This window comes from Gossypium hirsutum, chromosome A08, assembly GCF_007990345.1.
Source record: "Gossypium hirsutum isolate 1008001.06 chromosome A08, Gossypium_hirsutum_v2.1, whole genome shotgun sequence".
NCBI classification, from domain to species: domain Eukaryota; kingdom Viridiplantae; phylum Streptophyta; class Magnoliopsida; order Malvales; family Malvaceae; genus Gossypium; species Gossypium hirsutum.
In genome coordinates this window covers 119100798-119115719 of record NC_053431.1, presented here as the reverse complement: position 1 = coordinate 119115719, position 14922 = coordinate 119100798, and the positions used below count along the sequence as shown (strand labels likewise).

General features: G+C 29.0%; 1 protein-coding gene across 1 annotated transcript; it reads left to right on the top strand.

Moving 5' to 3' along the window:
* The first annotated feature begins 4861 nt into the window (after window positions 1-4861).
* LOC107936485 (uncharacterized) lies at window positions 4862-9929 on the top strand. Its single transcript, XM_016869216.2, has 4 exons — window positions 4862-5074; window positions 8674-8944; window positions 9053-9529; window positions 9583-9929. Exons 1-4 carry the CDS (start codon window positions 4862-4864, stop codon window positions 9927-9929), a joined length of 1308 nt encoding a protein of 435 aa, XP_016724705.2.
* The last annotated feature ends 4993 nt before the right edge of the window (window positions 9930-14922 follow it).

Genomic DNA, 14922 nt, shown 5'->3' with positions numbered 1-14922 from the left:
AGCCCTGAAATTCAACCCGCTTTACAATTTAGTCCCATTTGATGCGGTGTGTTTTAAAGATTTAGTAAAATTGCCTATCTGGTCCTCCATTGTTTCACGCGTATTCTAAAAAGTCCTCCCCTCCCTTATTTTCTTTTAAATTAGCCCCAAACTTTGTTTTTTAATTCGATTGAGTCCTCATTGTTAGATTAATGCTTTACTTTCAAGTTATTTGTTTTTCATTTTTTGTTATTTATTATTATTAATTATAATCTTTATATTTTTATATTTCCTATATTTTATATATGTCGTGGTGTATATTGTATTATGTACATATATGTGTATATATTTAATATATTTATATATTTATGAAACATTATTATTAGTTCTTTTAAAATGTATATTATGTAAATATTTTAATATTGTATTCTATATATATTTCTCATATATTAAAAACGTATGTTCTCAATATAATTATGTGCATTTTAGTGTATACCTATATATTTTTGAAATATTGTCAATAGTTATTATTATTATTTTTAATATGTATTTATTATGAATATTTACTAACATTATATTTTTTATGCATATATTTCAAATATTATATATATTAAGTATTTTTAACATCATTATTATTTATATATATACGTGCGTATCTATGTAGCGTATTAATAAGTCCTTTTAAAATTATTATCATTTCTAATGTATATGTATATATCGTATATGTTTATATATATTATGTAGATATATTTTCAATATTATTAGTTATATTTTTTTATATACTATATATATATGTATATTTTAATACCATATTGTGCATATAGTATTATCACGTTTATTTTATTCCTATTATATTTATTATTAATGTTGGTACATATATTTTATTACACGTATATATATACTTCTTATTAGTATTACTATCGTATTATTCATTGGTATACATGTATATATATAGATATTTTTAGTACTTATTATAATATTTTCTTATTATATTATTGTGCATATTATTTTTATTCATTTCTTCATTATTTTATTTATATTTTTAATACTCCTATATTCTTATATTACGTATATTATTATTTTATTATACGTGTTACGTATATATGTTCTTTTAAAATATCATAATATTCATGTATTTTATTATATATGCATAGTGTATATGTTCATTTTAAACATATTATGTATATATATATCTATATTAGGTATCTATATTTAGAATTATTATGTAAACATCTTTCATCTCTATGCACATACACCTTTCAATATATATATCATTATGAATATACTTTAACATTAATAGTTATGTATATTTTTCATCACTTCATATTTCGAATATTATATGTAGTATATTTCCAACATTATTTCTAATTATATATATATGTAAATATATATTATGTACATACTCTTAATGTCATTTTTTTTACATAAGTATATTCGTGGTGTTCTCATTGTGTTATCGTATTTGATACTATTGTTACATTTAATATCGCGTGCATTATCATTGTCTTTAATATTATTGTCGTATGTATTCTGTGCCTTGATGTATTTACAATTATTATCTTTCGTTTCCCGCCCATTTTTATACATTACCTCGTTGTTCATTACTTCAAAAGGTTTATTCGTGTTTTCATTTATTTCAATAAGCAAGGCAACGTACCGATTTAAACACCATGTCATCGATTTCATCGCTATGTTGGGTGAATATCAAATGACTCGTGTTAAAACGGTATGTCCTTCTCAAAAGCATAAAAATTAAAATTTCTCGTCTTTTCAATTGGATTACGATTAAACCTTACATTGAACTCGTATTTTTAAAAATCAAGACAACTCGTGTTTATAAGATACCAATTTTGGGCGTCGCGAGGGTGCTAATACCTTCCTCGCGCGTAACCGACTCCCAAACCCTAATTTTATCTGGCTTTTAACGTAGACCTAAACTCGGCCTTCTTTTTGTTTTAAAAATAAATTTATTAGGTGTCTGATCGTACCTATAAAAAGGATCGGTGGCGACTCCCCTTTTATTTCAAAATCAAACCTTGGTCATTAAATTTTCAATCAAACACCCTAATTAGCGACCAAGCTAAATTTTTACGTCGCTACATAACCTATTTTCTACAGTAAAAATGGTGGAGCCATATGATATGGCGCCACCACTTTGCCACATCAACCAGGGGTATTAAAAAATTATTTTTTGGTGGAGCCATGTTGAATGGCGCCACCAGTATAAAATACTAGGGAAATACTAAAAAATCTGAAAAAACGGGAGACTTAAAAAAAAATTTCCATTTTTGGGTGGAGGCATTCTAAATGGCGCCACCACTTTTCTATTTGTCAAGTTCTTATATTTTTTTTTACTTTTTTTACTTTTTTACTTACTTTCTTATATTTTGTCTCTTTCTTAGATTTTTTTTAAGTTTTATATTATTTTCTTAATTTATTTTACTTATTTAATTTATATTATTAATTTTAAAAAATTTGTAATATATATTTAAAATGTTTTATAATATTTTTAAAAATTTTTAATTATTATTTAAAAAAATAACTTTATATATATATATTTGTGAAATTAATTATTTATAAATTTTAAAAATATATTTTTCAAATTAATTTTTTAAAATTTTAAAAAAATAATTATTTTTTCTTTTTTTTTAGTTTTTTGAAGTCTAATTTTTTTCTTATTTTATTTTGTTTATCTATTTTATTTATTTATATTATACATTTCAAATTAAATTTTAGATTAGTTTTTCATAGATTTTGTCTTTTTCTTTAATTTTTTTTCTTTTTTTAAGTTTTATATTATTTTCTTATTGTATTTTGTTTATTAGTTTTATAATATTTGAAATGTATGTTTAATATATTATTAATTTTACATAGAATTTTTAAATTAAGATTTTATAATTTTTTTGTTATTTTATTTTAGTTTTTTTAATTTATTTATTTCTTATTATTAATTTTTAAAAGTTTGTAATGTATATTTGAAATGTTCTATAATATATATTTGTTAAAATTTTAAATATCAGTTTTAGATTTTTTTTTAAATTTTAAATGTATATTTCTCAAATTAATTTTTGAAAATTATAAATATTATTTTTTAAATATTAACCATATTTTTAATAATATAAAATATTAAAATAATTTAAAGATATGATCTTTCAAATTTATTATTTGTTTTTATTTTTTAATAATATAAAACATTTAAACATTTAAATTTTTAAATAAAATTTGTATAAAAAATTTAAAAAATGTTAAATATTTTTAAAAATAAATAAAATTATAAATTTCAAAATTCTATGATTATAAATTTCAAAATTCTATGTAAAATTTAAAAAATATTTAAAATCATTTTAAATGTTTTATAATATTAAAAATATATTTAATATTTAAAAAATAAATTGAAATATATATTTTTAATATTTATAAAAAATATATTATAAAACATTTTAAAAAAATACATTTCAAGTTTTTCGAAATAAATAAAATAAATAAGGACTTAAAAAAGAAAAAAGAAAGTCAAAACTTAAAAAAAAAAAAAAAGGCTGAAACAAATAAGTTGGCTGTCAGACTTGAAAACTGGTGGCGCCAAATGGCAAAATTGCTACGGGACCCCCTATACTCTAAAAAATCACAGTATTTTGGTGGAGTCATTCTTTATGGCTCCACCTCTTGGTTCTCTTCTATATATAGAGTGGTGTAGTTGTTGTGTTAAGTGGAAAAGTTTAAAAAATTTGTTAAAAATGAATAATGAGGTGTTTTTGGTGTATGTTGTTTTTGATGGTGACATTGTAGAAGGTGATATTGGCTGTGTATTTCAAGGTCGGCAAAGAGTAGGTTTGCGATTCAAAAAAAATGTGAAGCTAGCAGAAATGAAAAGGAGATCAGTGTGAAAATAGCTATCCGTTGTGGAAGGGCGATCTCTACAGATCCGTTCAAATTTTGTGTGATGCAACTATTAGATGATGATGACTTGGGCACTATGATGGAAATATGGTGGTCCACTGGGAGTGTGAACCCCCAACCAGTTGAATTATTTGCTGAGTTAGCAGACTTAGAGCCTGTTGAGAATGTTAGCCCAATAAGTCAACATCGCGAATTTGATTTTGATCTTAATGTTGGATGGACAGGCCAATTAGAATGCGGTGGAACGTCGCAGATACCCAAAATTCCTAATTATGATGGGAGTTTGTACAACAACCCAACCCTCGGTCCCCGTCTACAAATACATCCGGATGTGATAATAAGCACTGAGACAAATGTCAGAGAAATGACCAATAATGGTGAAGATTCTGATCAAGACATTGAAGATTTTAGTGACCCCGATGTTGATGAGGTTCCGGACGATATCGATGATGAAGGCCCGGAGGAGGTTGAAGATGTTCACGACCTTTCATTCTGTAACCCGAGTCATGGTATTATTTTACGAAATAAACCTGGGGGCAACATGTTGAACGTAGATCCAGATGCAGCGCATGCATCCGAGTTCCCTGAGTACGCTGATATAGTACCTGCTCATAGATTGGCGTTAAATTCACAGTTCGAAGAGTTGTTCGTTGGGCAACAGTTCGAGAACAAGGCAGATTGTGTGTTTGCCATCAAACAATACAGCATGAAGTTGTCAATTGATTACAAGGTTGCCAAATCTACACCGACATTATACATTGGGGAATGTTGGAGAGCTGACGATGGGTGTGGTTGGCGAGTTCATGCTGCATTTATACAGAAGACTCAATAGTGGCAAATACGAAAATTAGAAGGGCGCCATACATGTACTGTCGCATGCATGTCTCAAGACCATCGAAAATTGAATGCCAAAAGTATTTGCAACTGCATCATGCCACTGGTGAAAGATAGCCCAATCATTCCTGTGTCGACATTAATTGCAGACATGCAAGCTCAATTTCAGTACAGAGTGTCATACAGGAAAGCGTGGTGGGCGAAACAAATGGCCATGCAACAATTGTACGGCGACTGGGATGAGTCATACAATGAAATTCAGAGTTGGATTTCAGCAATGGTAGAGTATGTCCCAGGAACTGTCGTCGACTTGCAAACGTTGCCATATAGAGGCCCTAATGGAGAATTGGAACTGGAAAAAAGTGTAATGACCCAAATTTTACGGTTATCGGGAAAGTGAATTTTCGGGTCTCCATTTCTAAAAAATAGATTCGTAAATATTTATTAAAAATATTTACGAAGTCAATTGAGTGGTTAATTAGACTTTAATTAAGTAAATTTAGTTTAATTAAGAGTAATTAGTGGAAAGGATTAAATTGAATTAAGTGTGAAAGTTTAATTATAGAATAAAGAAAAGTGAATGGACTAAATAGGAAATAAGCCAAAAAGGGGTGACAAATGTATGGTTAAAACAAGTTAAATGTGTACAAATATAAATAGTACACATGTATTATACATGTGTATTTACTTATTATATAAGTAAAATAATAATAATTAAAGTATATTATATTAATATTATTTTATATTAATTAATTAAATAAATAAAAGTTATGACAAGTGTAAGGCGATAAATTAATACAAGAACAGGGGAGAAAGAAAGGAAAGAAAGAAAGAAAGGGAGAAAAGGGAGAAAAGGGAAAATCTAGGTTTTGAAGCTTTAAACTTTAATAGGTATGTCAATTTAGCCCTTTTTTACTTAATTTTGATGTTTTAAAAGCTATAGAACAAAGTTTTGATGAAATTAAGTTGATATTTTGAAAGTTATTAGATTTCTAAATATTGTTCATGTTGAGTAAAATGATGAATTAAGGGCTAAATTGATAGAAATTCAAGTTAGAAATGAAATAAGGATTGAATTGTAAAGTGATTCATAAGTTTTATGCTTTAAGGACTAAATTGAAAGAATTTTGAAATTATGGTTTTATGATGAAAAATAGATAATTATGTCTAAGTTTGGTTAAAAATTGAGTAGAAATAAAGTATGAATTAAGATAGAAAAGTAAGTGAATTTAGTTAGGATTAAATTGAAATTAAAAGTAGAAAATCAACATTTTGCACTAAGACTATTTTGGACAGCAGCAGTAGTCTAAGTTTGAAAAAACACCAAAAATTGTAGAAATTGAATTAGAGGATGAATAAAATATGTAATTAAATCTTATTGAGTCTAGTTTCTTATAAAAGAAACGGTTTAAGCAATTGAATTGTAAATTATGAGATATAATGAATTTTGTGAGACAAGGTCAGAATGAATTCGGGTTCCCCTATTTTGACTTTTGAAAATCACCAAAAATTGGAGAAAAATAATTAGAGGGTTAAAGTTATATGTTTAGAATCCCTAACGAGTCTTTTTTTAGGAGAAATCAACGGAAATATTATCTGAGTTCTGTACTGTGAGATAATTAATTTTTAGTGAAGAAGGGTCGAAACTGTCAGACAGTAAAATAGGGGTGAATTTAAAGAATAAACTCTGCTTAATGACTAAACCAAAAATTCTGAAAATTTTATGGTAAGAAGATTTGTAAGTCTAGTTTCGGAAAAATTAACGGATCTTAATTTAGAATTCTGTAACTCAAGATATAAATTAGTAATGTATTAATGATTATGAATTGTATTAATTTCGTAGTCAATGTGGTACCGAAAATCTCAGCTAAGAAAGGAGAAGACAAAATCAACGGGAGTTAGCTCGAAAATTACGGTTTGTATTTCTATAACCCGAACTTAATATTTAATTATTGAATTTATTATTTATTGTGTATGGTAGGTGCATTGATTAAATTATTTGAAATAAAATAAATTATGAATATGTGTAAATATGTGAATTGTGTATTGATTGAAAAGTGGTTAGAATTGAACTGAAGTATGATTATATGTGAATATCTGAAATATATATTGGTATTGAATTGTCTACTGATCAGAAAGTGGAAAAGTGAATTTGAATTGAATTGAATTAAATTAAATTGAATTGAATTGAATGGAATGGAATTATGATTAATTGGAATGTGTATTGGTTGGATATTGAAATATGAGAAATTGTGATTGAATTGAAAGTGAATTTGAAATAGAAAAATGATTTGAATACCCTATTAACTAGTCGGACTGAGTCGGATATAGATGGCATGCCATAGGATTTGGAAGTATTCAGACACTAAGTGCCATACTGGTGTGTTTGGTTGGAATCCGTATATCCGCCAAAGTCCGAGTCTTGTTAATAGGGGTAAATATGAATATTAAGTAAAATTGGAATAAGAATTAAATTTCCTATTAACTTGTCGGGCTAGTCGGATATAATTGGCATGCCATAGGATTGGAAGAGTACGGGATTTATCGACTTTACCGATCAGGCACTTTATGTGCCGTATTTTAGGCACTTATGTGCTAGTTACTGTTACCGCTACTGCTACTGTTACCGATTCGGCACTGTGTGTGTCGAATATTGTTACTGTTACCGTTACCGATTCGGCACTGTGTGTGTCGAATATTGTTACTGTTACCGTTACCGATTCAGCACTTTGTGTGTTGAATACTGTTACTGTTACTGTTACTGTTACTGTTCCGGATTTGTTCCGATGAGGTACTCTGTGTACCATACTGCTACTGTTACTGTTACTGTTCCGGCTTTGGCCAATGAGGCACTATGTGCCGTACTGGTGTGTTGGTTGGATCCGTGTATCCGTCTGAGTCCGAGTCATGTTAATAGGGGTAAATAAAGGTATAAAATAACTGATTATTACTGAATAATTGACTGTTACCGGATAATTGACTGTTACTGGATATTAGACTGTTACTGAATAACTGAATATTACTGAATAATTGATCATTACTGAATAACTGATTGTCACTGAATGAATGACTGCTACTGAATAACTTAATAGTTACTGAATATCTGATTTTACTAAATAATTGATTGTTACTGGATAACCGATCAATTGATCGATACTGAATAACTGGTTATTATTGAATAATTGATTGTTACCGAATAACTGACTGTTACTGAATAAATAATTATTCTGAGTGTTAATGAATATTACTGATTGATTAATTGCTATTGAAAAATAATAAATGATTTGAAATTTAAAGTAGACCAAAACATTGGTTGGAAAGTGAATGTTTGAATTCTCATTGAGTTTGAATAGTTCAATATATATAACTTAATATGTTTTATAATTGTTTAAGTGTTCAGATTATAGAAATACCACTGAGTGTATACTCAGCGTACGATTTATTTCCGTGCGCAGGTTACGTTAAGGTTAGACTGTTGAATCAGCATTCTAGGCCGATCTCGAATTCAATGAGGTAAAGTATGTTGAGTATTGATAATGACATGTACCTAGGATGTTTAACGATAGTCGTTTAGGTTGTAAAAGTATTGATGAAATAAGTAAATTATGGTTGGCAACGGTATATAGTATGAATTTTGAAATTTATAAAAAAATTCGTATTGATTCTAAATTAGTTCCAAATTGAATTTACTGTCCATATTGGACCGCGAGGGCCCATTAAAGGGACGACATCTTAAAACTAGGATGAGTGTGAATATTTATTTTAATTAATGACTGAAATTGGACTGTATTGACTGGTAATGTCTCGTAACCTTGTTCCGGTGACGGTATAGGGTTAGGGGACGTTACAAAAAGAGTGTTTTGTCGACTGTTCTGGACTTTCGATCTATGTGTTAGGGCCTTCTCCCATTGCAAACCGGTAGTGCAAGTTGATGGAACATGGCTTTATGGAAAATACACGCAGATACTTCTGATTGCGGTTGCACAAGACGGAAATGGAAATGTACTACCAATCGCTTTTGCCATCGTAGAGTCGGAGAACTCTGAATCATGGGCATATTTCATTCGAAACTTACGGAGACATGTTGTCAGACAAGACAACATTTGCATTATATCTGATAGATCGAAGGGTCTTGTTGCTGTAATTCGGCAATCGGAGGTTCCGTGGAGGTCTGTCTATTGTATTCATCACATCGCTGTGAACTTCCACAATGAGTATAAGAACAAAGACTGGCGTAAGTGAATTGTCAACATGGGTAAAAATATCGTATTTAAATTCATATTTGTAATTATTTCTAATCAATTTCCTAATTTTAACGCATTTTATCAAAATATATACATAGGGTACAAGCTGGAACCACACCGATTTAGACATAAGTTGGCGAGGTTAGAGACTGATATGGCGGGCTGCAAACCTTCTCTTACACAGTGGTTGAGTAGCATGGAGCCGTGGCAATGGGCTCAATGTTTTGACGAGGGGTACCGTTATGGCCATATGACAACTAACCTTGTTGAGGCCGTTAACACCGTCTTAAGGCGTACGCGTCACTTGCCAATTTCAGCTGTTTTTTTAGCCACATTTTACAGGTTAGCAACCTTAATGCCAAAAATGGGGTTGAAACAAGCAAAACAGTTAGAGGCAGGACACGTGTACGTCAAAAAAATCAGAGATGCCATGAAAGATAACACTCAAAGGGCTAGGTTGATGAATGTAGAACTATATTCTCGAAATTTGGAAACTTTTCGAGTGACAGAGTATATCAGTTTTCGGTCAGGGATCCTGCCACGGTCCTATGGAGTTGATATCCGAAACAAGCGGTGTGAGTGGAGATGTTCCAAGCACTACGGTACCCGTATGCGTATGTGGTTGCAGCTTGTGCTACCTATAGTTTGAATGTCAAACAATATATCGATGATGTATACACACTTGAATGTACGTTGCGTTTTTGGGGTAACGAGATCCATGTATTAAGGGATATATCGACATGGGAAGTGCAATCGCCTGCATTCGAGATGTTTCCTGATCGGTCACTACGTAGGAGAGTCAAAGGTAGACCGACAATAACGAGGATTCGAAACGACATGGATGTAAGAGAACAAGTCGATCCAAAGCGTTGCACCATATGTAGAACAGTTGGCCACAATCGGAGCAAAGTCCCCATGGAAACGTCTACACTGGCCAATCTTCACGGTCTGAAAGAAATTAAATGTTGTAACTGAGGTCTGTCTATATTATGATCTTTTAGAAATAAAGTTTGTATTATTTAGTGTTAAAATTATATTTAAAATTAATAGTTGCAACTTTTAATACTTTAAAAGATTTTATAATAAATTAAATAAAAAAACACTAATATATAAGTTGTGAAACCTTAAACCAATACAACAAACATCACATAATACTTGAAATTTACATAACTTAAAATTGGAAATAACCAATAGTGGTATCATCGTTCGGGGTATAATGGTTTACGGGCCTTCGTTGACGGGGTAGACGTTGAGGTGTATTGTACACATCTGAAGGATTGGCAACTGGGTCGATCGTGGCCTAAGGTGGGGTGGAGTACATGTTATTACCAAACATATCAACTGATGTCGGTGGTTGCTCTAGGTCAAATGGACTCGAACCGCCTATATCCGAGTGATATGAACTCGAACCACCCATGTCCGAGTGATATGAACTCGAACCACCCGTTTCCGGGTGATATGAACTCGAACCACCTATGTCCGGGTAATATGAACTTCTCTGGGACTTATCACAAAAAGTGTCAACCCATTGCTCCGATGTGTTTAAAACTTGGTTCTCCGAGTCGGGCTCCGCCATATGTTGATCCTCTACCTCCACCGTAGGTTGATTTCCACGTCTGTAGCTGTGACCTGGTACTATCATAAGTTGTCCACCATATAAATAAACTCGCCATCGATTCATGTACCACTGCATATATTCAGTCGATGGACTAAAGTTAAACATGCAAGAGTGCATCTCAAGTCGCCTGTTGTACTGGGTATTCCATAGTGCTACATAACATTGATGTTCCACGCTCCAATCTAATGTATGTCTCCACTGCATGGTCTTACCGTGGACATCAGCAAACTGTTGTGGCTCGATCGGCACAAATTGTTTACACCCAAATTATCGCATAACTCGATCACCGTTGTACCACTCAACAGTTGAGAAGTTGAGCACCGACGTGTTAACGCATCACATACGAGCTTCAGCGTGAACCCTCTGAGGAATAAGGGTTGCAATGTTTACTGCAGAATACGGCATCCACAAGAACTGCACAATATAACATAATGAGTCAATTCACATCACATACTGTAAGTGGATAAGTTAAATAAACGTTACTTAAACTATATTAATATATATTGCTTTCTCTTTGGCGTATGCCTCTATCATTTGACGGTAAATGATTAATGTCTGGCTCGCACCAATTCCCGGAGACGTCGCCCATCTGAAATCGAAACAAACACGTTGGCAGTTAAACTTTGAAAAATATTATCCACACTTATGAGTCGTTAAATGTTAAGTATAATTTTGTTTTTACCTATTTGTAAGTGGCCACGAATATGGTTGGTGCCTAACAGCCGCTAGAAACGACATAGAGACCAAGACTGCAGTAGACCCAGACAACCAGCCATATTACTAACCCCATGTTTTGTTGCACGACAGAGCTCATAGTATAATGCAGCCAACACTGCAGATCCCCAGTTGTAACTACCGGCACGAGAAAAATCCTCCAATAGAGGCAAGTACTTTAAGTGGACTCTATTAGACGTGTTGTTCGGTAGAAGTACCCCCCAATCAGCTGCAAAATATAGGCTCGAGCAGCATACATCACCTCCTGCTCAGTGGCAGTGCTCGATAACTGCTTAAAATTTTCTCTCAACCATGCTAATGTCAAGCATATGAAATTCTGTTCCTCATCACGAGGGAATCGTCCAAGCAGTCTGTGGCATACTACAGAAGGTTCTAACACTTTGCTTCGACCCGTGACCATAGCACCGTCAACTCGTAAGCCAAGTTGCATAGCGACGTCTTCTAATGTGGTAGTGCACTCCCCGCACGACATGATGAAGGTGTGGGTCTCCGTACACCACCGCTCAACCAAGGCGAATAGTAAGTTTGGCCTCAAGTCAAACCTCCGGATCAATATGACGTCCCCAAATCTGACCAATCGTAAGTATGGCATGATCCGCTCGTCCGAATCGTACTTGGGAAAATGACACCGCAACCTCAAAACCCGATAACCATCCTATATGGTAAATTTTTTATAAAAATATGATAAATCAATTATCTGTATAATTTAAACATAAAAAATATATATTCAAGAGTAAAATTGAAAGGTTGAGAAAACAAAAATATCACACTTATATTATACCAACGTAACCATTCTAAGTATTTTTTTATTTAAGTTAAATTAAATAAGTAATAATATATTAATAATAGAATGAAAATTTGTCATAAAATATTAATAATAACACGTAGAAATTAAATGTGATTATTATATCCTAACCATAGTTAAGCATTAAATTAATTAAAATAAATATATTAATAATAAAAGAATAGGAGAAATTACAGGAATATGAACTGGGGACTAGTAAAATTACAAGAAAAGAGAAATTCATTGAGCAGCAACTCAAACTCCACCAGTGTAAAAAATAAGTCCAAACCAGAAAGCAACCCAAGAGAAGATGATTGATTCAAGCAAGTTCAATTTGACACCAATAGCTACAATACATATATATTTCTAATTTTAAAATTTTATGATATCTTATTCAAATTTTAAAGTGAGTAATAGCGAAAAATTATTTTTCAAGGAATACTAATATTTTTTTATATGATAAAATTTAAAAACATAAAGTATTTTTTAAACAAATACTTATGTTTTCTAGTTATTTATAAATTAACTAGTAAATAATCAAATATATTCACTTTTATTATTATTGTTTTAATAATATATATATTAAAATTAAAAGAATTTTTTTTCATAAATCGAGCTCGTCAAGTAATAGTTTTGCGTATTAATCCCTACATACCATCTAATAAATTAAGTATGAAATTAGTAAAAATAGAGTAAAGTTTTAAGTAAGTCGATTTTAAGGGGTAGTTATTTAAAAAAATGAAAATATCCTAATTTATTTTTATAATATATCTATTCTATTATAATTTGTGTGATTAAATTAGATGTTTGGAGGTGAGTGCTACTAACTTTTTATTTTTAAAGTATACAAATACAATTACAAATAATGTATATCTAAATCAATTATAACAAAAATAAAGTATTACAAAGTATAATCAAATTAATAATCTAAAATGTTCAACAGAAGCTAAATAATAACTAATTAGAGATAAGTATTTTAAAGCAGTCAAAACATGTTCAACAGAGTACGATTAGCAAAAAAAAATTTTGAGAAACTAAACCGAATTTTTTTTAATTTATAATAAATTTTACTGTTTCGTCGATCATCGATGAAGTGTGATCCGTATTTACTCCAGAAGATATCTTCAAATCTGTATAATATAAAAAAATAAACATACAATACAATTATTTATTATATTACATTAACTATAAAATATAAAAACAAAAAAAATAAAATTTTAACAAACGTACCTTTTTTTTTCCCTCACTCAACTTCTTCATCTATGCAATGGGGGACCAAGCCCCACCCGTATATATAACAATTTTTTTTAAAAAACAAAACAATAAAAAGAGTTAAAATAATAAAAAAATATATTTAATATATATTTTTTTAAATTTAAATTTATATTTAAATTTATTAATAATCACATCACTGACATGATGTGACAAGTTATAATAAATATATATTTTAATTTAAACTTTAAAATTTAAATACATACATCTAATGTTAAAAAAAGAATTTAAAAATAATATTTAAAATTATAAAAAATATATTATAAAATATTTTAAATATACATTACAAAATTTTTAAAATTAATAATAAAATAAATAAACAAAATAAAATAAGAAAAAAAATAAAATTTCAAAAAAGTAAAAAAAGGAAAAAGATAAAATTTTAAAAAAATATTTAAAATATTATGATTTCTTATATTATTAAAAAATTATAATTTTTTAAATGTATTTAAAAATTGTATTTAAAATTTAAAAAATAATCTCAAAATACATATCTAAAATTTAAAAATATATATTAATAAAATATTTCAAATTTTTTAAAGTTAATAATAATAATTAAACATAAAAGAAAAAACAAAACAATAAAAAGAGTCAAAAAAAAGAAAAAAATATATTTAATATTTATAAAATAATATTTAATATATATTTTTAAAATTTATATTTATATTTAAATTTATTAATAGTCACATCACTGACATGATGTGCCTAGTTATAATAAATATATATATATTAATTTAAACTTTAAAATTTAAATATATATACCTAATGATAAAAAAAGAATTCAAAAATAATATTTAAAATTGTGTGTAAAATTAATAAAATATTAAACATACATTTCAAATATTATAAAACTAATAATTTCAAAACTAATTTAAAAAATACATTTTTAAAATTTATAAAAAATTAATTTCATAAATATATATATAAAGTTAAAAAATATTTTTAAAAATAATAATTAAAATTTTAAAAAATATTATAAAACATTTTAAATATATATTACAAATTTTTTAAAATTAATAATATAAATTAAATAAGCAAAATAAATTAAGAAAATAATATAAAACTTAAAAAAGAAAAAAACTAAGAAAAAGACAAAATATAAGAAAAAAAGTAAAAAAGTAAAAAAAGTAAAAAAAATATAAGAACCTGACAAATCAGAAAAGTGGTGGCGCCATTTAGAATGGCTCCACCCAAAAATGGAATTTTTTTTAAGTTCCCCGTTTTTCCAGATTTTTTAGTATTTCCCTAGTATTTTATACTGGTGGCGCCATTCAACATGGCTCCACCAAAAAATAATTTTTTAATATCTCTGGCTGACGTGGCAAAGTGGTGGCGCCATATCATATGAATCCACCACTTTTTATTATAGAAAATAGGTTATTTTTATACATAATTAAAAGGGTGGGTTATTTTGATAATTAATTTATTTTTTAAGGTTACTTTTATAAAAAAGCCTTAGTTTTTCTTAAGACAAACTAAGGTTTAAAATCTTAAAAGTTATTTAGCTCAGTTTATATATTCAATGAGTAAAGTAGATAGTTTTCCCAATTCCATTTGTA